The sequence below is a fragment of the Chenopodium quinoa genome, unplaced genomic scaffold, assembly GCF_001683475.1.
Source record: "Chenopodium quinoa cultivar QQ74 unplaced genomic scaffold, ASM168347v1, whole genome shotgun sequence".
Classification (NCBI taxonomy): Eukaryota; Viridiplantae; Streptophyta; class Magnoliopsida; order Caryophyllales; family Amaranthaceae; genus Chenopodium; species Chenopodium quinoa.
The window spans coordinates 1,010,248-1,037,405 of NW_018742656.1; the positions used below are offsets into that span (position 1 = coordinate 1,010,248).

Sequence of the window (27,158 nt, forward strand, 5' to 3'; positions counted from 1 at the left end):
TTGAAATTTGTAATCTGAATTTTTGCAGGTTCATAATATTAGGTTGAAAATTATGGATGAACAAAAATCGTAGAACATGGTTGAAATTTTTCTAACATGTATGTACAAATTTAGAACATGTTAAAAAAGCAAGGGAAAGTAATAACTGAGGATGTAGATGAGTAAAATTTGATGAATAATTTAGAGCATTTGATAAATAATTTAGAACAAATGAGTAAAATTTTGGAACATGTTCTGATTTTTCTAAGGGGGTGTCTAAATAACAATGTAGAACATATGAGTCATAAATTAGAACATATAAGTAAAAATTTAGAACAAACATCTTAATTAGGTTAAACTTTAGTCTTGAATTTATGCTCTATATATAATAAATCTCTTTGTTTTAAATCAAATTTGCATGTACACTTTGAATTAATTATTATAAATATTGTTCTAATTTCATACTCATATGTTCTAAATCTTAAATTGTTTTTTCTAAAAAACTTACATGATCTAAGATTGTTATTCAAATGTTCTAAAAATTGTTTCTAATGTTCTAAATTTTTAGTCTAATGTTCCAAATTATATTTTATATGCTCATAAGCTTTAACAACTAACTCTTCATTCAAATGTACTTAATAGTGATTCTTATGTTCCGATTACAATTAAATAAACTTCATTATTGAAATTAAGCTCTTAAAAATTAGTCTTTTGTTCAAATCATATGTTCTAAATATTTAATCACGTGTTCTAAATTTTTTTATCATATGTTCTAAATTTTATTCACATGTTGTAAAATTTATTTTTAATGTTATAAAGTTTTAGTCTAATGGTCCAAATTATGTTTTATACACTCATTACCTTTATGCTCTAAATAATTAAGTAAACTTCAGCCTTAAATCTATTCTCTAAATAATGTCTTCTGTTCTGAGTTAATCATGTGTTCTAAATATTAAATCATATGTTCTAAATATTTAATCACGTGTTCTAAATTTTTACTCATATGTTCTAAATATTTAATCATGTGTTCTAAATAGGTACTGCTATATTTCGTGTGTAATGAAATTTAATCTTCTTGTTCTAAACAAGTACAACATGGCATTTACTCCATTTACAAGGGTTGATCATCACAAGAGTTGCATCACTTTTGTGGCTGGTTTCATAGCAAAGGAAGATAATGAATCATTTGAGTGGTTGTTCAAAACATGATTGTGTTAATTTGACAAAGGGCGATGATGAAGATATCAAAGACCTTGTGATTAATCTTCAATTATTGAGGCTGAATTTGGAAGCTAAGAGGAATGCAAGAAGTAATGTTGAAAATAATGCTACTAGCATATGTTGTGGGGAATTGAGTCACCATGATATTCAAAATTGTCCAAAGAAAGTTAGATGATACTTAATGATTTTAGAACATTTTTTTGAATCTGTGTATTGAATAACACTTTTTTTGTAGTATAAAAATGATTATAGTTTGAATTTAATACATATACTTCGTATGTATTGAAGTTTAGAACATATGACTAAAAATTTAGAACATATGAGTTATAATTAGTAATCATGTGTGTTGTATGTTTCCGATGCGATTTCAAAATTTTAATTTAGACCATATGAATAAAATTTATCACTTAAATTCTTAGTTCTTGAATACATAAGTACTATTTTTTAATTCATGTGTTTTGTATGTTTTCGATGGGATTTCAAAATTAAAAATTTAGACCATAATGATTTAAATTGGTGGGAGGGTGTGCTGCATGACTTTAAATTTCATTCAGATGTATTTGGGTGGGAGGATATGAGTAAAAAAATGGAATATATGAGTTTTAATATAAAAAAATATGAGTTATAATTTAAAACATATATAAACATATAATTTAGAACATAAGGCTAAAATTTTAGAACATATGAGTAATAATTTAGAAAAATTTATAAAAATTTAGAACTTATGGGCTTATGGGGTAAATAATTAGAACATATGACTAATATTTTACAATAACATGCTATATTTTTGTTCTGAGGGGATTTCTAAATAGCAATTTAGAACATAAAAATTTATATAACATTATATATTTTCACATTAATATTTATAGCATATGGATAAAAATTTGGAACATATGAGTATTAATATATAATAAATTGTATTTTTATATTGTTGCATGCATAACAATGAAGTAGATCACAAGAAAGACAAGACAAGCTTATATATTCGAATACAACCTTTTAGAAAAATAGTTTTAGTATAATTATACTATATAAAATTCTACATGCTATTTCTAAAATTTTATTACAAATTATTTTCTTTCGCCCATTTCCGTGATCTTGAAGTAATCTCATGATGTAGCTCATTTTCCTTGTGTGATAATATTTTAGCACAAAAATCCACCCTCAATTTCTTTATTTGATCGATCTGCAATATAATAAGATAAAATCATTAGACTTTGGTATCCGCTATCCCATTTTTTACATCATTATAAAAAAAAATAGATTTACACAACTTACATGATTCAATTAAATCTGCTACTTACATTATACAATTTGGAACTTATGAGTTTAAATTTAGAACATATGTATAAAAATTTAGAACATATGGGTAAAAAATTTAGACATATATAAAGTTGTAGCAAAAATTAACAATTGAACTAGAATGTATATATACTGCATACTCAACAAAATTCTAGTAGAAAACATAAAATGTGAGTAAAATAAGAATTAAAATTAGAATTGAATTAAATTTAGAACATACAAGTAAAGTTTTAGAACATATGAGTAAAATTTAATCTCAAAAAAAAAACATATGAGTAAAATTTTAGAACACATCTAACATTTATAAAAAATTGAACAATATCCATGAATGATAACCAACCTTTGAATTTGATCATTGTTTATAGCTTCTAGTAAACATGACTCCACAATTGGACTTCTAGACCACTGATCATCAATTTTTACAGCTTCATCATCACCATCACTTTTTTTTCTTTTTGACAAGTGCTTCATCACCATCTCTATTTGAAAAAAAAAGTATGTTAGAAGCTTAAAACGGAGATTAAAAACAAGGTTACACTTGCTAATCTAAGCTAAGATAGTCAAAACAACAATATTGATTTACATAATCATACACGCAACATGCAGTTAAATTTCAGCTTGGCATTTTATCGAATAGGTTATGAGCATCTAAAAGTGATTTCTAAATTTGTAAAAAATCAAACATAAAGAAAACTATTGCAGATTATAAACAATGATGATAATGAAGAAAGGAGAGAAATACATCATAATCATATTATTGATCCATTAAATCCAATAAGTAAACATCCCAAAATAAACAATCAATTTCCTATAAACTAACAGATTCAAGAGCTTAGCTTTAGAGCACCAATGTTATTATCCTTCAATTTAGATTGATACTACCAAAATTCACATAAAAACAAAGTAAAATGCCCAAAATCAATAAATTGATACTTACATCCTTCGTTCTTAAGTAGTAATAGCTTAGATTGAATCCATTTGATGAAGAATTTGCGATTTCTAGGGTTTCAACAAAATCACAAAAACCTTATTCAATACAAAAATTTGAACATTGAAGCCAAATATCAAAGGAAAAATAGATAAAACAACAAATACCTAACAATATTTGTAGATTCAAGTCGAAATTCAAAGATATCTTAGCATTAAGATCGATCAAACCAGTGTTCGTTCAGAAATTTTTGGGGAAAGAAGAGAGAGAAAGGGAAGAGCTGGTTCAATTTCTAGAGAGAGAAAAAGCTCGACAATTTTTTTTAATTTTTCTTGTATACAATCTAAAATTTACAATATTGCCATTATTTTGACCAGGGTAGATGTGGAGCGTTGGATCTTGTTTGATCCAATGGTTATAAATTATTCTCACATATAAAGTGTTCTCATATAAGAAAGGTGTTCTCACATGAGCCTCTCCCTATATATATATATATATATATATATATATATATATATATATATATATGTATATATATATATATGTATATATATATATATGTATATATATATATATGTATATTGTATATATATATGTATATATATACACATATATATATATATGTATATATATACATATATATATATATATATATTTATTGTATTTGCTTGTTGTTTGAATCTCTTGTCAATTTCACCGTTTTGGATTTTATTTGTAATTTTCTTGTTGATTCATGTGAATTAGCTCTGAAATTGGTGGAAATGTTAATTGGAGATGATAATTTTGATGTTTGATTTTCTAATTATCTACTGTATGTGTTTGATTTTGAATTATCACAATTGCAATTGAGATTTGCTTTAATTTGGCTAATACATATGCCTGAATTAGATTTGCTTTATTTCTGTGAACATGCAATTAACTTTTCCTTTAATATTGTTGCTAAATTTCAATTTTTTTGTATGTATGATACACTTACTGACTTAGGGCCTATTCTCATTGACTAAACTCAGCTGAACTGAACTAAATTGAATTGAGCTAAATTGAGTGAACTGAATTGAACTTATTAATTAGTGATTTTTAACTACAAATTAGTAATATTTGATTATTTATTATTATACATATGTGTGTATACAAATATTCATATAAAAATATTTAAGAAAAATATACTATATGATTAAAATATTTATGGAAAATATAGTAATAACATGAAACCCCAAAACATTTTAAAAACATATACTATATAATTAAAAAATAAAATTAATTTAAGTTGAGTAATACTCTCATTTTGTCAATGAGTTTAACAGTAAAAATGTGTATCAAATAAATATAACCATTTGAATAATGAATTGTATCAACATTATTATTATTATTATTATTATTATTATTATTATTATTATTATTATTATTATTATTATTATTACTAAATGTTATTATTATTATTATTGTCGTTGTTGTAATAAGAGCTTAAAAGAATGAAATTTGGCTTTATATCATTAGCAATATCATTAGACATAAAATGAACTGAAAATAAACGTATGAGAACAGACCCTTACAGTAGTATATTTCGTAGAAATTGTTTGATTAAGTTTTAAAATTAGTTGTCTGAATGTGAGCTATGCAAATGATTTTGCTATTGTCCACATTTATTATCTTGGTAAATGGTAAACCAGGCTAAAAGCATCTAAATATTGATTTTTGAATTTCCAATTGGTGTGCGGATTGATTGAAGACGTTGGGCGTGTTGGGGGGCTAGCGTTTGAGTAGTTTTTAGTGGTTTGACTAGGTCAAACCACTACTTAACAAAAAATGTAAGTGTTTGGCAAAGTAGTGGTTAGGGTAGCTTTTAGTGGTGAAGGTAGCTTTTATGAAAAGTTAGAAATATTAGTTTTTTGAAATTAGAGGTAGCTTTTGAAAATTTAATCTATAGTATTAAATATAAAATATATATAGATTTTTAAATGTAACAGCTAGTCAACCGCTACTTTACCGAATACTCATACCTAAATTATCTATCTTCATAGCTAACAGCTTGAAGACAACTAAAAGCTACCTACACAGCTGACAACTACCTTCACAGCTATATTACGCCGAACACGGTCGTTGAAGTTTTATGGACTGATACGTTAGGACACAACTGAAAAAGACATAGGAGAAGGGAGAAGAACGATCTTTTTTTTTTTTTCCTATAAGAAGGAAAATATTAAATTGGGTATTTAAACATATTTTTTTCTTAAATCTAATTATCTAATAGTATAATTAACAGTTTTATTAATGTTTAATTTAACAGATTATTACTACAGTAATTAAGTATAATCTTGGGTGGTACCATGTGGAAGAAAAAATAAATTTGGGTACCATATAAAAAAGACAAAAGTCTACTGACACCATATGGAAAATCCCACAAAAATTTAACCAATTAATCTAATTATTTTCTTTAGGAAAAATTAATCTCAATTTTTTCTCGTTCGCTCAAAATAATCCCAACTATGATTTATTTTTAAATAATCCGAACTTTGAGGGTCATTAACTTTGATCAGTTCCAAGTGACTAATAACCTGCTATAGAGGTAATTTTTTTTGTTTAAAATACACGTGTCACCGCGTGATTGGTTAAAAAAATAAAAAAAATAATAATAAAAAACTTCTTTAGAAAAGCCAACCATCCCATCCCATCCCACCTCAACCACGACAAACCCACTACCACCCCCCTTCCCTAGCTCCCCATTTTCCCAGCAGCCCCCTTCACATCCCCTCACCTTCCGACAACCCTTCTCTTCATCCCCCCCCCCACCGGAATCCCCTTCCCCAGTTCCCCACTACCTACTCATCGAAATTGCCCCTCTCCCGGATCCACCCCTATTTCCGTCCCTCCCATCCCCCACCTCTGTCGCTATCGCAACCCCAACCTTCCACCTCTATCGGTGTCGGCAAGACTCAACCCCCCATTGTATATGTTGGAGAACGCATCCCCCACCCTTTGTTGCTTGGATTCGATGATTAGGCTTGTGGGTTGGTCATTGGGTTTTGTTTTGGGGGTGGTTACAAGGCGATTTTCATGGCTGCGAGTGGTTGAGGGATGGTTGGAGGAAAGGGGAGGGGTGACAATAGTGGTTATGGCTGGCGGGTTCTGATGAAGGGGGTCGGCGCTGGGTGGCTGTGGTGGGCGACAGGTGGCTAGCAAGTTGGGGAAAAGAGAGAATTTTTTTTTCAAAAAAATAAATCAGATTTTTTAATGTAAAAATATTTTTGAGTTTTATTTTTATTTTTTTCAACCAATCATATAGTGCCACGTGTTCCTTAACCTGGTACAATAGGTTAGGTGATCGGTTGGGACCGTTAATAGCGGATGACTTTAAAGTTCAGATTATTTAAAAATATAATCCATAATTGGGATTATTTTAAGCGAACAGACATAACTTGGGATTATTTTTACCAATTATCCTCTTCTTTATAGGCTAAATATTGCATATAAGAAATTTAAACTTTTAATAATATGTCTATGATATAAACTCAATCAAACCATAAAATTTACTTCCTCCACCCACTATTATGTGTAATATATGCTATAATGGATGCTTCCTGCTTTGTACAACAAATGTTTTTCTTCCAATTTAGTAATTTTAGTTGCCACAATCAACGACATTGCTAATAGCATTAGGAAGCTCGAAAAGGTGGATTAAGCATGTTCGTAGGGATATCAATGTCATCCGCAATAAGCTTGCTGAAGTTGGTAATGATATGGCTATTGGCGTACGTGGGCGTGGGTGTCGAGGTGTGTGGGTTCGTGGGGTGGCATGGTGGTTCGTACACCTCGGGTGTACTATGCACATGGTACACCCAGATTAAAGCGGAATCGCCGGAATGAACATCGTTTATAGTTATAAAGAGCATCATGAATTTATAAAAGAACATATCACTGAAATAAAAAAAGAACACAGTAATTTTGATGAATGGTATCTAATTTTAAAAAGGTAAAAGATAATACTAATTGAGTTTTACCAAAATTTTAAAGTCAAATCATTTCAAAATAATCAGTTATCAAGAAGTTCTCAATCTAAAATTATTTTCACCCAAATATAATTCAAAATTTCATTTTTAAATTTCAAAAATTAAAAATATAAGAACATATTATTCAAGTAAAAAGAACATGCTTAATTTATATACCTAAATGAACATTGTTTGTAAATTTGTAATATAAAGAGCATATAATTAGGACTTAAAAAAACATATTGATTAGACTTCAAAACATATTTCATTTCATTATAAAAAAATGATAAAAGAACATTCATCAGAATATGAAGAACATCATCTTCAACCTAAGAAAATATAACCAAAACAGAAAAATAGATTAAAAAAAATTGAAAATTACCTTCTCTTTCAACAACGAATGAATTCGTCAATTACACCTTTCAATTAAAAGATTAATGGGAATGATAAAATCTACTCCGTAATAACATTAAATCAGTTCGAAATCCAAAAATTATCATGGCTTCTTTCTCTATAAAAATTCAATTTCTCTTTCTCAACAAAAAATGAAATTCTATTTACCAAAAGTAATATAGAATGTAAATAATAAATCAATTTCATAAATCAAGGATATAAATAACAAAACAATCCCTTAAATCAAGGAGAGAATCGTCAAATTTTATTTTTTTTCAACTCATGTACTTTGTAATTGCAAACGATGTTCTTTCCGTGTTTATATAACTCTTGTATTATAAGTAGGTGTACCACGAGCATGGTACACCTGGGTGTATGATGAAAATTTCAGCGTGTAAGGGCTTGTAGCCTCGTGGGTGATACCCTTTTTAAATTTTTTTTTTATATTGGATTATTATCCACTCTCTTCTTACTTTTCAATAATCATGTGTAAGAAATTTTGCATTGGATTTCACACACATCCCCTTTGTTTCGAGGGTTTTTTGTCCCTCGGGAGAGTTACAACACTAAGACTGGATCCAGCAAGGGGCGCATGTACCTGCAAAGTAAACGGACCGCCGGATGGTCGGTGGTCCGCCTCCGAAGATTAAGTTAGTAAAGTATTCGGAGTAAAACGTGCGGAAATAAAGTTATCTGCTCGGATTCCAAGCTCGGATAAGGTGTTGTCTGATCTGTTTCCTGAGAACGACAACTCTATAATAAATGTTGATGTGACGTGTTGCCTCGTGTTACGTAATTATCCCCTCAAATGAGGGAATTGTCCCTATTTATAGGATCTTTTGGGAAAGTGTGCTTTCCCTAGGATCTGGAGACCTAGGGATTAGGGCACGCCGCAAAACGACGCCTCAAGGTTTGGGCCCTTAAAGGCCGCCATTTCAGAGGTGATATCTGAGTGACACGTGTCACTGATCCTAAAAGGCCATTTGGGCGTCTCTTAGGGTGACACATGTCGCCCTTCTAATGGTCCATTTTGGATCATCAAACATCCAAATCAAGGAGATATCTGCCTACCACGTGTCACCATCTTGAAGGTCCAAGGTGGCGCTTCTTCCAGCGACACGTGGCGGGCTCCGATTGGGCCACTTGGCCGGGTATAAAAATACCCAAATCACCCTTTGTAACTTTGTTACACATAATAGTGGGCAAAGGAAGTATAACAAATCCACCCAAATACAAAGGAGACAAGGTAATAATTTATGAACACTAAGGGCCTTCTCATTTACTGAACTCAGCTGAACTGAACAGAAATAAGCTGAACTGAACTAAACTGAATATTTTATAAGAGAAGGAAATTAGGAGCTGAACTAAACTGAACTGAACAGAAATAAGCTGAATTGAACTAAACTGAATATTTTATAAAAGAAGAAAATTAGGAGCTGAATTAAACTGAACTGAGCTGAACTGAACTGAAAATAAAATGTACGAGTACAAACCCTAAATTTACCAAAAATCTAGCGAAAAATGAACAGAGACAAAATAAACAATAATATTGAACATATGTACTCCTACAGTCCAAGTATTTTTTGGGCTTTGGCACTTCACAATTATAGAATAAAAATATTCTCGTAATACCAAAAATTTCAAAAATAATAAAAAAAAAGCCCCGGGAAACCAATTCCAAAACCCCCAAAATTTCCCGCGAAAATCATCCCCAAAATTCAACCTTTTATCCCCAAAAGTCCACCCCATAAACCCTAACCATTTCACTCCCCAATTCAATCATTCCCCACTTCAGAAAACCAGATTCAGAGAGAGAAAATCCAAGATGAAGGTGAAATCAGTTAAGCTCAGAGAATCCCACAAAAATACCAACAACAATGGCAAACCTTCATTTTGCTCAGTTTTGTGGGACATGTATTCTACCCACATTGTTACTTCTTCCTCTTCAGATTCATCCATTTCTATCTATGAATCTCTCCTCCTTTCGAATCCGATGAAGAATCTCCGCCACCATCGAGACGGCGTCACCGCTTTAGCTCTTAGCCCTAATTCCACCTGCCTTGCTTCTGGATCTATCGATCGCACCGTCAAATTATACAAATTCCCAAGTTTGTTTTCTCTCTCCTCTTTACCTTTCTATTCTTGAATTCTTCATTTCTGTATGTTTTTTCATCTGGGTATGTTTTATTTATTTTTTTCTGGGCTCAAATTTATCTGGGTTGTTTTTATTTTTTTACCTAACCTTTTATTTTAATTTATTTTTTATTTTTGTATTGCTGATTTGCAACATGTTTTGAACTTGGACTTGGGTTGAATAGTTGATTGATAAAGGATTAGGGAGATTATTAGCTATGTTGGGTATAAGTAACATAGATCTGATATTTTTAATAAAAAATGTGATAATTTTATAAGTTATTAATTAGTGTTTCAAACACTATTCCCAAATTTGTGAGCAATTTTAGATTCATGTGATAGAGTGCATGTTGCAATTCTCACATTGCTGCTGTTTGTGATGATATAGGCTGAATATATCGAATCGACATTGATTAAGATTTGATTTATATTGGTTAAGGTTTACTGTTGCTTAATGAAGCAGGACAAGTGCATAAGAAATAGTATTCTTCTGTTTATGATAATAAATGATGTATTTTGAAGATGTATAATGCAATGACGTTCAACTAGTTGGACATGACTGCATTATTACGAGGTTTCAAATTTTTTGCATACTTGCATTAAGTTAAAAGTAAAACCAAGCTTTTTGTCTCACTGTATGATCATCCATAGGTGTAAGCAACACATCGCCATGGTATATAATTAACTAAAATTTGTGACATACTAAAGCTATAGTAGGTTGAAAAGGCGAAAATGATTAGTTTGAATGTTTGTGTGGAAGAGGGCATGAAATAAAACTAAAACTGAAATCTTATGATTTTCCATATAGGTGTCTTGATGTACAATTGTAGTGTAGTCTAATTATAACAGGTGTTTGCTTCCAAGTTTGCTTAATTTGTCAGGCCTTTTAACTCTTAAATAGCTTAAGTATCACTATTATTGAATCAGTTAAGCTGTATGTAAAGCATCAAGCTTCTTAATTCAGAATGTGAGCCATTTGTATAGAAATTAAATGTAGTAGCTAATTACGTCTAATATGAGTTTTATTCTAATGTCAGGTGGGGAGTTTCAGAACAATATTACTAGATTCACGTTGCCTATTCGGACACTTGCTTTTAACAAATCAGGAAGCTTGCTGGCAGCTGCTGGTGATGATGAGGGAATCAAACTCATCAACACAGTTGATGCTACAATTGCGAGAGTTCTTAAAGGGCATAAAGGACCTGTCATTAGCTTGGCTTTTGATCCTAATAATGAATACCTTGCTTCTCTTGATACAAAGGGGACGGTAATATTTTGGGAACTTCTTTCAGGAAATATGCTACATACTCTGAAAGGAGTAGCTCCTGATACAGGTTCAGATATGTCCATTACGAATGGTCTTAGCTGGAGTCCTGATGGTGAATTGCTAGCTGTTCCAGGGCTCAAAAATGATGTGGTAATGTTTGATAGAGATACAGCTGAAAAGGTATCTTCGTTGAGAGGTGATCATGTGAAACCTATTTGTTTCTTGTCTTGGTCACCTAATGGAAAATATCTGGCTACATCTGGTTTAGATAACCAAGTGCTGATATGGGATTTTGCAAAGAAACAAGACATTGACCGACAGAAGTTTGATGAGAGGATTTGCCATATGGCATGGAAACCAACTGGCAATTCATTAGCCGTTATTGATGTCATGGGAAAATATGGTGTTTGGGAGTCGGTAATTCCTTCATCAATGAAATCTCCAACAGAAGATGTTCCCAACTTACAGTCGAAGAACAACAATGGAATCCTCTTTTTTGATGAGGAGGAGCAAGAGCCAAGTACATCTGCCAGTCTAAGTGATTTGGGTGAAGATGATTTTGGGGAATCAGTGCCTCAGACCAGGAAAAGATTGCGAAAATCTTCTATGTTGGAAGAAAATTTGGAAGAAGAGATTGATGAAGAATTAAATACATCTTCAAAATTTGAATCAAATAAAAGGCCTGCTAAGGCTCGCGAGGAACGCTTGGATGGTGGTGATAGGAGGCCAAAATCCATGATTGCTCAAAATGGTTCAAAAATACAAGAGCCATTTCAGCCCGGTGCAACTCCTGTGCAGCCAGGAACCAAAAGCTTTCTCTGTTACAATATGCTTGGAAGCATAACTACTATGCAGCATGATGGATACTCACATATAGAGGTTAAACAATCAACTATATTTTGTTTTTCTTCTCTGGTGTCTTTGTTGCTGTATGACTCACAAATTTGTACCTTTCTTTGCAGATCGATTTTCATGACACAAGTCAAGGTCCAAGAGTTCCAGCTATGACTGATCATTTTGGATTTACCATGGCTTCTCTAAATGAGAATGGAAGTGTTCTTGCAAATCCAAGGAAGGGCGACAAGAATATGAGTACTCTCATGTATCGTCCTTTTAGCAGCTGGGCAAATAATAGTGAGGTTAGCCCATTAGCTCTTTAACAATAACAAAATTTATTCATCTTTCGTTTTGATTGTCATGATTGGTAACTGTGTATTTAGAATATGCTAACATTTGTTATAAAGAATATTCTGAAGTTTTACTGGATGCTCATCTTTGTACTTGATGGCATTAGTGGTCTATGCGGTTTGAAGATGAAGAAGTGAAAGCTGTAGCACTTGGTACTGGGTGGGTGGCTGCTGCAACAAGTGCTAATTTTCTCCGCATCTTCACTGAGGGTGGCTTGCAGGTTGGTCTATAAAACTTATCATATAAGAATCTTTTCATAATTCACTTGTATATATATCAGGAATAACAAAAAAAAATCACGGCGTAAAGGATGTTTGAAGATACAACATCAAATGACTTAAATGTAATACTCAAAGCCACATACATTTGTGTAACATAACATGTGTGCTACTCTTTGTTAGTCAGTGTATGGTTAAATTAAAAGCTGCTGAAAAGATATACTCCATTTATGCAACTAAATTAGTTCTACCTTGATTTAGAGTTTTAGCATAAATGTAATGCTATGTGCTTACTTATTGCTTTGATGATTCTTGCAGAGACACATTCTCTCCCTTGATGGTCCAGTTGTGACAGCATCTGGCTTTAAGGACAAACTTGCTGTTGTCACTCATTCCTCTCAACCTCTTCCTTCGAATCATCAGGTAATTTATTCATACTCCAAACTATATTACTTAGCATCACAACTGTACCAAATGGCACCCCTAACATTTATAATGCTGATTTGGTACTTCTTTTAACATCTTATTCAAGATATATTAACTCATGTGTGACATCTTGCCGCATGAATCAATGTCTATCTGATTCCTTAATTTGTGCTATTTTCAGATGTTAGAGTTCAGAGTATTTAACATTAGCAATGGAACCCAACCTCTTAAAGGATGCCTGCCCTTGTCACCTGGTTCAAACTTAACATGGATTGGATTTAGTGAGGAAGGCCACCTAGCTTCTTATGATTCTAAGGTATGTCCTCTAAAGCTAAAGTTTTCTAGTGATAATTTGCTCTTTGGTGATGGTTTACTAAATTTCATAATATATAAATGTCTAGGGCATGCTGAGAGTGTACTCTGATCAATTTGGTGGGAATTGGCTTCCTCTATTCAGGTTAATATCTTTTAGACTTTTGTTTGATTATTTGTTCTCGCTGTCCATCATAACCTAAATTTTAACAATGGTAATCTGATTTGGCAGTGCCAGCAAAGTTAGGAAGCCAGATGAAAATCACTGGGTGGTTGGTTTGAGTGCTGAGAAGTTGTTTTGCATTATATGCAAGTCTCCTGATTTATATCCCAAGGTAAAGCTGAATTATCCCTTACAACTCAAGACACTCTAGTTCCTCTTTCTATAGCTTATGGAAATCTGTATCATTTTTTAGGTATCATCCAAACCAGTTCTCTCGCTTCTTGATCTTTCATATCCTCTTGCATCTTCTGATCTCGGAGCAGAGGCTCTTGAAAAAGAATTCATCTTCAGGAACACACGATTATTACAGGTTTGGCTTTTTCCTCCTTCATTGGTCATCCAAAGCAATGCATTGCTAGTGTTACGTGACATAGCTTTCTATTTGTTTTAGCGCAATTATTATAGGCACTTCTAATTTTTTTTTTTTTTTTGCTTGTTTCAGATTCAAAAATCAATTGAAGAAACAGAAGCTGCTGGTATGGATTGCTCACTTCTTGATGATGAAGCTTTTGATATGGAAGCAGCACTTGATAGGTGCATTTTGAGGCTTATTGCATCTTGCTGCAACGGTATGATGATCTGAAGTTTGTGCTTGATGAAATCCTCTCCTTTGAATGTATGCATCTTTTAAAGCAACATTATTAAACTGCCACTGTTCTCAATTTCAGGTGATAAGCTAGTACGTGCTACTGAACTTGTGAAGCTCCTGTCAATGGAAAAATCAGTTAGGGGAGCCATAAAGCTGGTTACAACTTTAAAGCTTCCGAGCTTAGCAGAAAGGTTCAATGGCATCTTGGAGGTATGACTATTTACACTCTTCACTAATTTGTGCTAAGATTTTTTTGGAAACAAAGTTTTTTTTTTTTCTTTCCTTTTTTCTTTTCTTGGATATAGATCTAAATCACTAACATAAATTTGAACTGTCTTGCTTATCTCAGGAGCGATTGCTGAATGATACAACCAAAAATGTGGTGCTATCTCATACTGATTCCCATGCTGATGCCTCTACTAGAACAGACACCATTGATAAGACAAACATTACTCCAAAAAATTTAACTGAAAAGTTCATAAGCAGAAATAACACCTTGAGTAGTAGCTTGCATTCAAACTCAATAAACGAGCCATCAGAGCCCATCACTCCCTCACCCACACCTAAATTTACAGCTCCTTTATTCCCTAAGAAAGCAAAGATCCAGGAAGGAAGCAGTTTCATGATGGAACAGAAGAAAACAGATGGTCTAACTACTGTACAGAAAGCTACAAACATTACCAAGGATGTTGATAGTTTAAAAAAGCAAGAAAATGCTGAAGAGGCAACAAAGAAAGTAAGATTGTCTGGTGCCTCTAATCCATTTGCCAAATCAGGAAATGACTCTGATGTACGACCGAAAAACCCATTTGCAAAGTCATCAAGCATTCAAGAGAAATCCTCACTGTTTGATTCGATCAAGAAGATGAAGACAGTCAGCTAGGAAATAGCTGCTCTGAACTTTTGTTTAGGGATATTGTATAATGTACATAAATTCAACTCTTATTGCTTGATTTGTGATCCTTTTTCAAGTTTGATAGAATATGATAATGCAATTTTCACATTGATCTCAGTAACTCAGTTGCAGAGTCTCTCGTGAGAGCGATGGAACAGCTGAAATTAGTTGAGTTATGCCTGTTTAATGATTTTTATCAATCATCACAAGGCTCAATAATTTGTCAAGGTACTTGTCTGAAAAAATTTGACAACCCAACCTTAATTGATTTAGACCTACATCGGCTACATGTACCTTCAAGGCTCAAGCTGTCAAGCATATTAGTGGCCAATTCATGAGCCCCCCTGGCCCCTTCACACATTTATGGGTATAATAAAGTAGAGGCTAGTCTTTAGAAGGCCACCCTAAGATCTCCTTTTGGATGATCAAAGTAAGGATAGCATATTATTAAAAGTTTTGAACTAATAGAGAATCATAACGTTGTTATGCTCTATGCCTTTATATTAACCATGAAGTCATTAACATAGGTAATTTTTAAAAGATAATAGAACATAAATGGATATTAAATTTGCAATGTAGGAACTAGGAAGACATAATTGAGGATATGAAGGTTTTCTTTTATAAATGGATATTCAACTTGCAATGTAGGAAGACATAATTGAGGATATGAAGGCTTAATTAGTCTAAAATATTGTTGTTGAAATATTTAGGATGCTTTTGATTTTTGATTTTTTTTTTTTACTTTTAGGATGCTTTGAATACTTTCTACTCATTTAGGGAGTAATATAAACTTATTTCCTGTCAATGTAAACTTGTTTAATTTTTTCTTAAAAAACAGACACAAATTTCATTCTATTTTAATTTTAAATTAGATTTGGTTCTCTTATTTTTCATCAACTTTTTTTTTCTTGACGAGAACTTATCTAAACCTATCAACTCTTTAATAGAGTTAAAGCCGGTTCACATTTACTGAACTGAGCTGAACTGAACTGAAATTAATATTTTATGAGAGAAGGAAATTAAAAGCTTAACTGAACTGAACTGTACTGAAATTAAGCTGAAGTGAACAAGCCCTCATTTTTCTTAAACAAGTTAAAATTTAATAGTGAAGAGAGCAATCTCAAGAAATACGTAGTATGTTGTACCACAATTTTAATTCTTTCTATTATTTTAATAAAGTTAATTTAAGTCTCGTTTCACTTGATCTTTAAAATATAATATTATATAAACAAAATTTTAGTTTAGTAAAAATAAATACACCACAATAAAAAATAATTTCATTTCAGTAAAAAAATTTATGAATTTTATTTTTTTAACTACAATAAATTAATCTCAATTAAGCAAATATAATTTTAGTTTTAAAAAAAAATATTTTCAATTTTACCAAAAAAAAAAAGGAAAAATGAACAAAACTTAATATCTATTGTCTCCGTTTCGTATTAATCGCAATTCGCAACACTTTCCTTTTACATCTGTTTCACATTTGCAATACTTATATATTTGGAAAGGACCCACCATTATTTTATAATTTCTCTCTCCCACTAATTTCACAAATATTTTATTATTTCTCTTTCTTTCCAGTTCCACTTACATTACTTTTTTTTTTTTTTTTTATTTCTCTCTCTTACTAACAATATTTTATACAAGTATTATACTAAAAAAAAAACTTTGTGAACACTCTAATGTTGCGATTAATACAAAACTGAAGGATTATAAGATAGTATAAGACTAGATGAAGCCCGTGCGATGCACGATTTGTTTAAAAATAATTTTTTATACATATATTTTTATGTGCTAAAATTTGTTATATATTTAGATAAAATTCCTAATATCAAAAGATAATATTTTATATTTAATTAATTTAAATTGAGAAATTTCATTCGTCAATTTTGCTTACGTGACATTTTAATTATAAAAGATTTATAATAATCTCCTATTTAATTGGTTACTACTAAAAACTTGGGAAAAAACTTCCCTTTAAATATATATATTAGATTAAAAAAGAACATGTAAAATTTCAACTACATAGATCCTTAAAAATACATTAAACTAGTTTTGTGCCCCGGCGATGCCCGAGTAGTTTATGGACTTTTAAGATAAAATTATACTACGTATTATAATTCAATTTGATTGAAAATAGAATTCTAAATTAACTCTTTTTGCTACAAAGTCAATCTATATTTATCCAACGTGGATACTTGGCGAAAAATTAAAATGCTAAATGATGTTGTCTTGTGGCCTAATTATAAATTTATTATTTGGTATTTTATCAAAAATATAACTCTAAATTAATAATCTTATTCTAAAATTCTATCCTATAGAATTCTTACCTATATTTTTTAATCTTATGAAATCTATCCAAGGTAGCGCGACACTTGACGGTTTTTTTTTTTTTTTTTTTTTTTTTGTTTTATCATATGAAGTTTATTTAAATTTACCCCAAGGTGGCGCGACACTTGGCGAAAAGTCAAAATGCCAAGTGTCGCTGTCTCGTGACCTGGCTAAAAGTTTAGCTTTATATATTAGTTATATGATCATGATTCCATATATTTTGCAAAGCAACCAAGTATTTTCCATATCTTTAATTTTTTTTTGAGGAGATTCCATATCTTTAATTTGAAATGAAGCAAATACGTAGTACTGTAATATTTTTTTTCAAAAATTAAAAAATAAATAAATAAAAAGGGAGGCTAGAATTAAAAGTCAAAATGCTGGCATACTCCAAAGCAAGAAAGATCCGGGGAACCTGCCAAACACCCCCTCCTTCAAAACTCATCCTTTTTCCATTTTTCGTAACTCTCTTACACAATTACAGAATTACTCTCTTCTCTCTCCTTTTCCTTCTTTCAGAGATCTCAATTCCTTCTTCAATGGCGGAAGTTTCTTTCCTCCATTTCCCAGAAGATGACCACGATTTATTCGTTGAACACGACGTTTTCTTTGAAGAATTCTCCACCCTCGATTCCTTCCCCTATTCCTTCTCTCCTCGCCGACACGGCGGCAGCCATGAAAGAGACGATTTCTTCGCACCCAGTTCTTCCAATCGGAGTGTCGGACAATCGGGTGTTGTTGAGGGTATCATGGGAGATAGGAAAAATCAGGTAAATTTTGTAATTGAGTTGTTACATGAACAAGTTGAGCAATCTCATATTGTGGGGTGTGATGATTTTGTTTCTGATGTTGTAAATGATTTGAATGTTGGAATTATTGAGGATAATTATGATGTGGGTGTTGATGCTTTGGATTTGGAATTGCGATTAGGGTTAGGGTTAGGGTTAGAAGATGATGATGGGGATGATTGTAATTGTGGTGGGTTTGTTGTTTCTGAATGTGGGGATGAGTTTTATATTGCTAGGAGAGAGACTGGTACTAGTACTGTGAATTGGAATGATTTTGAGAATGAGAATGGTAATGATAATGATGATGAAGGTGAGATTCCGAGTGGTTTGGCCAGAATTGGTGGATTAATGATGGTTGGTGTCGATTCCGATTCTGAAGAGGAGGGGAATGGAGTGTGGAGGGTTCATGTGCATTCAGAGGAAGAAGATTATGAGGTTGATGATGTGAATGATGATGAAAGTATACCACTATGTTGGGATTCACTCAATTTGGAGGAGGTTGATCAAGGTGGGGTTGCTGTCGATTTCGAGTGGGAAGAGGTGGATGATAGAGTTGATGAGAGGGAGATCTTGAGTGTTGCTGCTGATGCTGAAGAAGAAGGGTCCGGGTCTATATCGGTTTGGGCCTATTCGGGGCCTGAGGAAGACGGGGTTGGAGAAAGAGAAAGAGGGAGAGGGTTGAGGAATTCGGAATGGGAGGTGTTGCTCAATGCTAACCATATTGGGAGGAATTCTGAGATGATTGGAAATGATAATGACGCTTACTTTGATGGTCATGATAATAACTTTCTTGCTGCGGAGTATGAGATGATGTTCGGGCAGTTTCCTGAGAGTGAGAACGCTTACTTGAGTCGCCCCCCTGCTTCAAAGGCTGTTGTTGAGAAGCTCCCCTCGGTGACCACAACTAAAGAGGATGTGCTGAATGAGAAAGCGCTTTGTGCTGTTTGTAAGGATCAGATTGAGGTTGGGGAGGAGGGGAAGCAGTTGCCTTGTTCACATCGGTATCATGGTGATTGCATCCTCCCTTGGCTTGGGATTCGAAACACTTGCCCTTTATGTCGGTATGAATTGCCTACGGATGACCCTGATTACGAGCAGAGGAGGGTCCGGAGAGCAGCTCGTGTCTTGTAAGTTCTCTAAACAAGGTCAGAAAGAACTCAATATTATAGGTTCTGCACACAATGTAGATAGAAGATTTTCCTGAAAGACTGATATGTTTTGGGTATCCATAGCTGAAATTCGATTTAATTTGTATATGTTTCGTTGAAGGATTCTTTGTCGTTAGATTGTAGTATTTTGATTTTGTATGTTTATATGTGAGGTGTGAACCCCATTCATACAATTTCGATTTTACAGTGTTTGGTGTATAATTTTATCTTTGAGACTTTGAAACAGTCTCATTGAGCAATACTGTCATCATTTCACTGACAAATTATACTACTTGTATCCGTCAAAAAAAAAAAAATTATACTACTTGTAATAAAGATATTGGAATTTTTTAAAATGCTTTCATTGATTAGTTTTCTGAATTTGTGTCATTTTCCTTGTTCATAGTTCTAGGACTTGTTCAAGTTTTTGAAACTATCAACCTGTGAATATTTTGCCAATCTACCTCGTAAAACATGTCATTTTCCTTGTATAAATACGAACAAAATGTATCAAGCTAACTTCTTGTCACAGCTCAAGATTTTTAATTCCTTGTTGATTCATGCATAATGGTATTTCACCTCCCGTGTGATTGTGTTGTAATTCCTCTGTTCCCTGATCTCGTCTCCTTTTTCTTCTCTTCTTTGTTCCCTGCATCTCGTCCCTCTTCTTTCTATGTTCCATCTTCTACCCTCTTTGTTGCCATGGCTGGATTTCCTTGAAATTTGGGGTTTAGGTTTCTTCGGTTGTCAAATGCCGCTGCAACGACACTGCAAGCTTGCAAACCAATGAACCATTAGGCAAGCTTGCAAACCAATGAACCATTAGGCAAGCCTGCCGGGAAAGGGTTCCATGGATGCCCCGTACCCCCCATAGTTCTGGGCTAATTTTGGATAAATAAAACCAACCCTGTTCATCTGGAGCTACACTTCTCAAGATTCAGGTATAGTAACCCTCTGTTGCCTTTTGAACATTCCTGTATACCAATACTTTAAGGTAGCATCATCCATTATCAAGTACCTTAACAAACCTAATGTGACTTCAAATTGATCACTAAACAAGCTCAATTATACTGTAATAAGTAATTTGTTGTTTGGTTTTAATTATTTGTTTGACAAATAACCAACAATTCAAATTAATCACACAACCAATTTCAGGACAATTTAATCACCGGAATTGTATGCAAAGATCCAAACTTTATTAATATAAAAAGATAATTTAGGGCTTGTTCTCTTCCGTTGAAATTCAGTTCAATTCAGCTCAGCTCAGTTCAGCTCATAATTCAGTTCAGCTCATTCTTTTAAACTCTTATTACAACGACGACGACAACAACAAACAACAACAATAATAATAATAATAAAATAATAATAATAATAATAATAATAATAAAAAATAATAATAATAACAATAATAATAGTAATAATAAATTCAAAAATTCTCTAGGTTAGGGCGATTAGGGGGGTTCCACGTTCATTTTCCAGCGGTTTTCCGGCAACAATTCAGGCAGCTTGTGGCGGTGGTTTCATCTTCCTAGCAGGTCCGGCGAAGATTCTCGGTGGTGGTTCTGTTTTCAGGCGGTTTCAGGCAGAAATTCAGGCGTTTAAGGGGCGATTTTCCAGGCTGTTTGGGTGCAGTTCCGAGTCCTTTTTCCGGCATCATCTCTGGCGTAAGGTGTGATCAGGAGGGCGGTTTTCAGTTAGGGGTATTTCAGGCGGCTTTTGGGTGGATTTCAGGTGGTTTCTCGGGTGGTTTTCAGGCAGCTTTTGGGCGGATTTCAGGCGGCTTTTGTGGGTGGTTTCTTGATCAATTTTCTGGCGAATTATCGCGCTGTTTTCCTCGGGTTTTCGGGCTGCTTCAAGCGTCTTTAGGGTGCGTTTATTTTTGGTATTTTTTGGGCTGTTTTGGTCAGTTTTCAGGCTGCGGTTTTGGGTGCAATTCTGCTGTGTTTTCAAGCGTGGTTTTGCTCTGTTTTTGGGTGCGTTTTGGGTGCAATTTCAAGCTGTTATTGGGTCATTTTGAGGGCAGCTTTTCTCGCGAATATTGGTGTTGATTTTGGTCAGTTAGAGGAGGTTCTTTGTTGGTTTCTATTTTGGGTTTCGGTGATCAATATTTCCAGCGATTTTCGGTATTGGAAGCTGTTTTGGAGCAGTTTTTGGGTGCTGTTTTGGAGCAGTTTTGGGTGCAGTTTTGGAGTAGTTTTGTGTGCTGTTTTGGAGCAGTTTTGGGTGCAGTTTCTGGTGCAGTTTTTGGTCCAGTTTTGGCAGCTATTGGGTGCTGTTTTGGAGCTGTTTTGCGGCAGTTTCCGGTGCTCTTTCGGGCATATTTCAGTTTTGGGTGGTGCAAGTCAGCTATGTCGGCTGCCGTTGTGAAGTTTCATTGTCCCTTTGTGGGTCTTAGTGGTTGTCAAGATGGGAGTGGAAATGGCCTTACTCGACGTTCTCTAATCAAACATCTTAGTGATCGTCATTGTTGTATCGGTGCGCGAGATATCACCCGACATTCTCTTACTTCTAATTTGGCTGTTTATAATGAGGCAGAAGTTACTTTTAGGCGTATGGGGATTTGGTTATGTGGAGTTTGCTATAAAACGCACACGGTACGTATTAAGTGTCGTCATCGTGGGGATGAGGATGTGTCACCCCCTGATGAAGGAGATGGTGTTGTTCGTTTTGTGCTTCATAATTTCACCAAGCCGCAATCTCCTTCTTCTCCTACTCGAGTTGATCGTATGGATGGATTGGTGCAAGATCATAACGGTGGTTTTGATGTGGCCCTCCTTGATTGTTTATTCTCTAAGGGGTTTCGCTCTGTTAAGTCTATCCCTCCCAAGTGTCGTTTGGGGTTTTCTCGGGTTCTAAAAGGTGCTCTTGATAAGGTGATCTCTAAGAGCGTAATATTAAGCAGTGTCGTAGGAAGATTTGCGATGGCCATTACACTGCTGCGGTTCGGGTTCTTTCTTCAGCAGGCGTTGCACCTTATAATGACGCCACTCTTGCAGATTTACAGTCAAAGCACCCTTCATCTCCAGCTCCATCCTTGCCTGATATACCTATTGATCACCTTAATCTCGTTACGACTTCTGCTGTTGTTTTGGATCGGATTAGGAGTTTCCCTCGTGGCACATGATGTGGTAGGGATGGTTTGCGTGCTCAACATCTTATGGATTGCTTGAGTGGTGCGGCTGTGGCAGTATCAGATGAGTTGGTTGACTCTATTACTGGGGTGGTTAATCTCTTTCTAGCTGGGAGATGTCCTATGGAATTAGGAGAGTACATTGCTAGTGCTCCTCTTACGCCACTTGTCAAGCCTGGTGGTGGTATCCGTCCTATTGCTGTGGGTACGGTTTGGCGGCGTCTCGTTTCGAAGGTGGGTGCTGTTATGGTTGGTCAGTCTTTAGGGAGTTACTTTGATGACCTTCAATTTGGTGTTGGGGTTTCTTCAGGTGGTGAGGCAATTCTTCATGCGGTGAATCGGTTGATTGAGGACCGTGGTTCTGATGTTGGTTTATCTATGTTGTTGGTGGATTTTCAAAATGCCTTCAATCTGGTTGATCGTTCGGTCATGTTACGTGAGGTATGTCGTCGTTGTCCGGGCATTTCGCGATGGGTAGAATTCTGCTATTCTAATCCAGCCAGGTTGTACTATGGGGACCAAACCTTATGGTCATCTTAAGGGGTGCAGCAGGGTGATCCCCTTGGTCCTTTGCTTTTTTATTTGGTTTTACAACCCCTGGTGTGTAAAATTAGAGAGACTTTTGATGTATGTCTTCAGGCTTGGTATTTAGATGACGGCAAGATTATTGGTGACACTTTAGTGGTGGGGCAAGTTCTGCAATTGATTATGGAGGAAGGACCTCGTTCTGGGTTATGTCTTAATGTGGAAAAAACTGAAGTTTTCTGGCCTACAGAAAACCCTCGAAGCAGGCTGGTGGGTGTCTTTCCACCTAATATTGCTCGACCTTTGCGTGGTGTTAGGTTGCTTGGAGGTCCCGCTAGTTCCGATTCTGGTTTTAGTGGTGAGCTTGTGATGCAGAGGGTGACCAAGACCATTGCCCTTATGGATAAGGTCGCTATGCTCGATGATCCTCAGTGTGAGCTGTTGTTACTTAGGGCATGTACTGGAGTTTCAAAACTCTACTTTGCATTGCGTACTTGTCCTCCTAGTACTTTTGAGGTGGCTCAGCGCACTTTTGATGCAGCTCTTCGATCTTCCATGGAGCGTATTGTTACTGCTTCGGGGCCGGGGTTTGGTGATTGGCAGTGGCGACTTGCCACCTTACCATTTGCGTTTGGAGGGCTTAGTGTTTATTCTGCAGGTGATGTTCGTCACTATGCTTTTCTTGCTTCTCGATTACAGTCTGTTGGGTTGCAGACACAACTTCTTCGACATGCTGGCATTGTTGGTCTTGGACGAGCCTTTGAGGATGCGTTGAGTCTGTTTAATGGAACAGTGGAGTCTGACATTTTGAGTAATCCTAGTGAGGTCGCTGCCCCTAAACTCATGAAGAAATTGGCAGATACATATTTCACAAAGGTTACCGCTTCTGCAGAATCTGCTTATTCTTTAACTCCTCGACAATCAGCATTATGGAAATCACAGCAAGGTGATCACACCTCTGCTTGGCTTCGGGCGGTTCCTATTTCAGGATTGGGTCAGACGATGAACTCCAAGACTTATCGCTGTGTGTTGTCCTATCGGTTGGGTGTACCATTGTTCTCTATCTCGACGTTGTGCTCTGCTTGTTCGAGGGTTTTTGCTGGTGATATTTTCAGTGATCATGCAGTGTCTTGTACTGGTATTGTGGGTATTAAACATCGACATAATGTTGTTCGAGATACCCTTGTTGATGTTTACTTTCGTTTTGGGATTTCAGCGAGAAAAGAGGTTGACATTGGGTTGGCCGGAGGGAACGACGAGGCCCTCAGACCCGCGGATGTGTTACTTTATTCATGGGATCGTGGTCGCGATGTCTGTGTTGATTTGACAGGGTCTTCTCCTTTGACACAATCAAAGCTATCTGACTTCATTCCTGGGCGGGTTGTGGCTGATTCAGCTCATCGGAAGCGGGTTAAGTCTGAAGCTCGATGTCAGGCGATTGGATATGGTTTCATTCCCTTCTCCTTTTCTTCGCTTGGGGAATTAGAGAAAGAGGCTGTTGCGTTACTGAAAAGGTTCTCGACGACGCAAGACATTGGGGCTCGTGCTGCAGCTCATATCTTCACTAGGGTAGGATTTGCAATAGCTAGAGGAGTGGGGGCCCAGATTGTATCTCGGCTTCCCACTAATTTATTGTAGGTTGTATGACTTTTGTTTTTGAGATAATAATAATAATAATAATAATAATAATAATAATAATAATAATAATCAATAAGTAATAAATAATAATAATAATAATAATAGTCATCAATAAATAATAATAATAACAATAATAATTGAAATAATAATACTAATAACAATAATCAATAAATAATAATAATAATCATCAATAAATAATAATAATAATAATAATAATAATAATAATAATAATAATACTAATACTAATAATAATAATCAATAAATAATAATAATAATCATCAATAATTAATAATAATAATATTAATAATAATATTATTATTATTATTAATAATATGTACATTTGTATATACACATATGTATAGTAATAAATAATCAAAGATCACTAATCCGTAGTTAAAAATCACTAATTAATAAGTTCAGTTCAGTTCAGTTCAGCTCAGCTCAGTTCAGTTCAGTTTAGTTCAGCTCAGTTCAGTCAATCGGAACAGGCCCTTAAATAGCAAAATCACTAAGGTTTTTAGTTTCAATTTACTACCTTCGGGATCATATTATGCGCAACATTTACCAACTAATAATAAAAAATTACGTTAGCACATTACAAAATAAGTAAACTAAACAAATAAAACGAAGGGAAGGCACAGAGCCACAGACTACAAATCAACGCCAAACAAGAGAGGTTTCTTAGAGAGATGGAGTACACACTGTCAAACATGTTCAACAGTTAAGCGAAGTGTCCAAAGAGCATCTTCCAACGTAAATGTAACGTAGTACTTTTTTCGTTCTTTTGTTTCTCTTGCTTTGTCCTAATTTCTTGATTATAGATATAAATTAGACACTATCAATTAAATTACTACAAAACGCATGTATGGGTGAAATGGGTCACAAAACTTTATTTTACACAATGTCTTGACCAGAAACAACTTTGGTAATAACTTAAGGTAATAAGCAATACAGAGAGCATTTGAGCGTGTTAGGTAACACATTTTTTTTTCCAGAAGACCAGAAGGGTAAACTTTTTTGCTACATTTGCATTGTGTAGTGTGTGTACAACCTTCTCAAGAGCCGGGGACCGAGGTGAAGGTTTGGTGTACGGTTTGAATTAGGGCCTGAACCAAATCCAAACTAAAATAAATTTTTAAAATCATAATCCAAATCAAAATAGGATATAATCCAGTTCAAGCCAATCCGATGCTCTAAAAGCTGATGCAAATCTATTTTTAGTTTTTTAATTTTTTTATAATAAATTTGGGAATAAATTTTTACAAACATGCATTCACATATTAATTAACAAAACTCCTACTAGATGTTTAGGCCATAAATTGGTCCACTTGAAGCTTACAAATAAATATTACAAGCCAACATTATCATAATATGAAGTACTACAGATCCATGAAATACAGTCTAACAATATTTCAACAAAACTAGCTTCATATATTCTCCAGCAAGGTAGTTCACAAGTCACAACTCATCAATTTGCACTGTCTCATGATAAACATCTCCTAATTCGATCTCCAATGGACATTTTACTCGAGTCTTGTGTTTTTTCACTTGTCCTTTGGTAGAGCAAGTCGACATATGCTTCTAAGTCGGCTTCTAAGTCAGCTTCTAAGTCGTTGAAAGTTTGCTTTGTGAATCTTTAGAACATACATATAGAAAAAGAAACTCATAAATTCATAATTGAACTTTGCTAATACAGCAGCTTAAGAAATGAATCAGTTCAAAAAGATAACTATATCAGTCATTTGCAATTGATAGGGAATAATGAGTAGCAAATTACACGACTTAAAAGTACACCAGCCTTCATTTATATATGAAAAGAACAATGGAAAATCACAAATTGAAGTCTTTAAAAATGTAACAATATAATGGATCTTGCACGAATCTAAACAAGTTTAAATGAATTACCTGTCACACGTTTCTTTCAGATCTTGTGCATCTCCTGAGAACGAGATGAAAGAAGACGTGTGAGTAAGTGAGGGCAAGAGATTGAGAGTGAACCAAAATAAAATGTGTCATAATTTTGGAAAATTATGAATACTAGCAATACTTACTCTTTATCTTACTCGTATCTTCTTCAAATGCATATAATTTGTTTTCAAAAACTGACAACCGTGTCTCCATATACTCGACCTTTTGTATGATCCATGCTTTTTTAGCTTCGATTTTCATCATCAACTACACTAATCATTTAAAATAGGAGATTTAAAAACAACACTGGCTTCAATTACCAACAAATTAATTAATGCAATGGTATTGTAACTATCATCAAGCACTTACTTCAGGGGTCTTGTAATCTAGGGGATAGGAGACAACTATTTCATGTAGTCTTTTGGTGTTGTTATCATTCCAGTCATCAATCGTAGGAAGGTTGTACTTCCAAATATCGTCTAGACCAGATTTGGAAGAGTATTCACAAAATATGGCCTGCAAATTTAAGATTATATCAATGCAGTTTAGTTATACTGATTCTGTACAGACAAATCAAACAAGGATTTGATCATTGCTAATGTATCAACAGATGCACACACAAGCATTAAA

General features: G+C 34.2%; 2 protein-coding genes across 2 annotated transcripts; both read left to right on the forward strand.

Annotated features, from left to right (window-relative positions):
* Positions 1-9,504: 9,504 nt before the first annotated feature.
* On the forward strand, positions 9,505-15,181 carry LOC110722246 (WD repeat and HMG-box DNA-binding protein 1-like). The gene is made up of 12 exons (XM_021901523.1): positions 9,505-9,917; positions 10,980-12,088; positions 12,172-12,348; positions 12,504-12,617; positions 12,934-13,038; positions 13,223-13,357; positions 13,443-13,498; positions 13,586-13,688; positions 13,770-13,886; positions 14,019-14,145; positions 14,245-14,375; positions 14,515-15,181. Exons 1-12 carry the CDS (start codon positions 9,635-9,637, stop codon positions 15,046-15,048), a joined length of 2,991 nt encoding a protein of 996 aa, XP_021757215.1. The 5' UTR covers positions 9,505-9,634; the 3' UTR covers positions 15,049-15,181.
* A 2,519-nt stretch (positions 15,182-17,700) lies between these two features.
* LOC110722247 lies at positions 17,701-19,532 on the forward strand. Its single transcript, XM_021901524.1, has one exon. The coding sequence runs from the start codon at positions 17,769-17,771 to the stop codon at positions 19,308-19,310; it is 1,542 nt and encodes a 513-aa protein (XP_021757216.1). The 5' UTR covers positions 17,701-17,768; the 3' UTR covers positions 19,311-19,532.
* Positions 19,533-27,158: the final 7,626 nt, after the last annotated feature.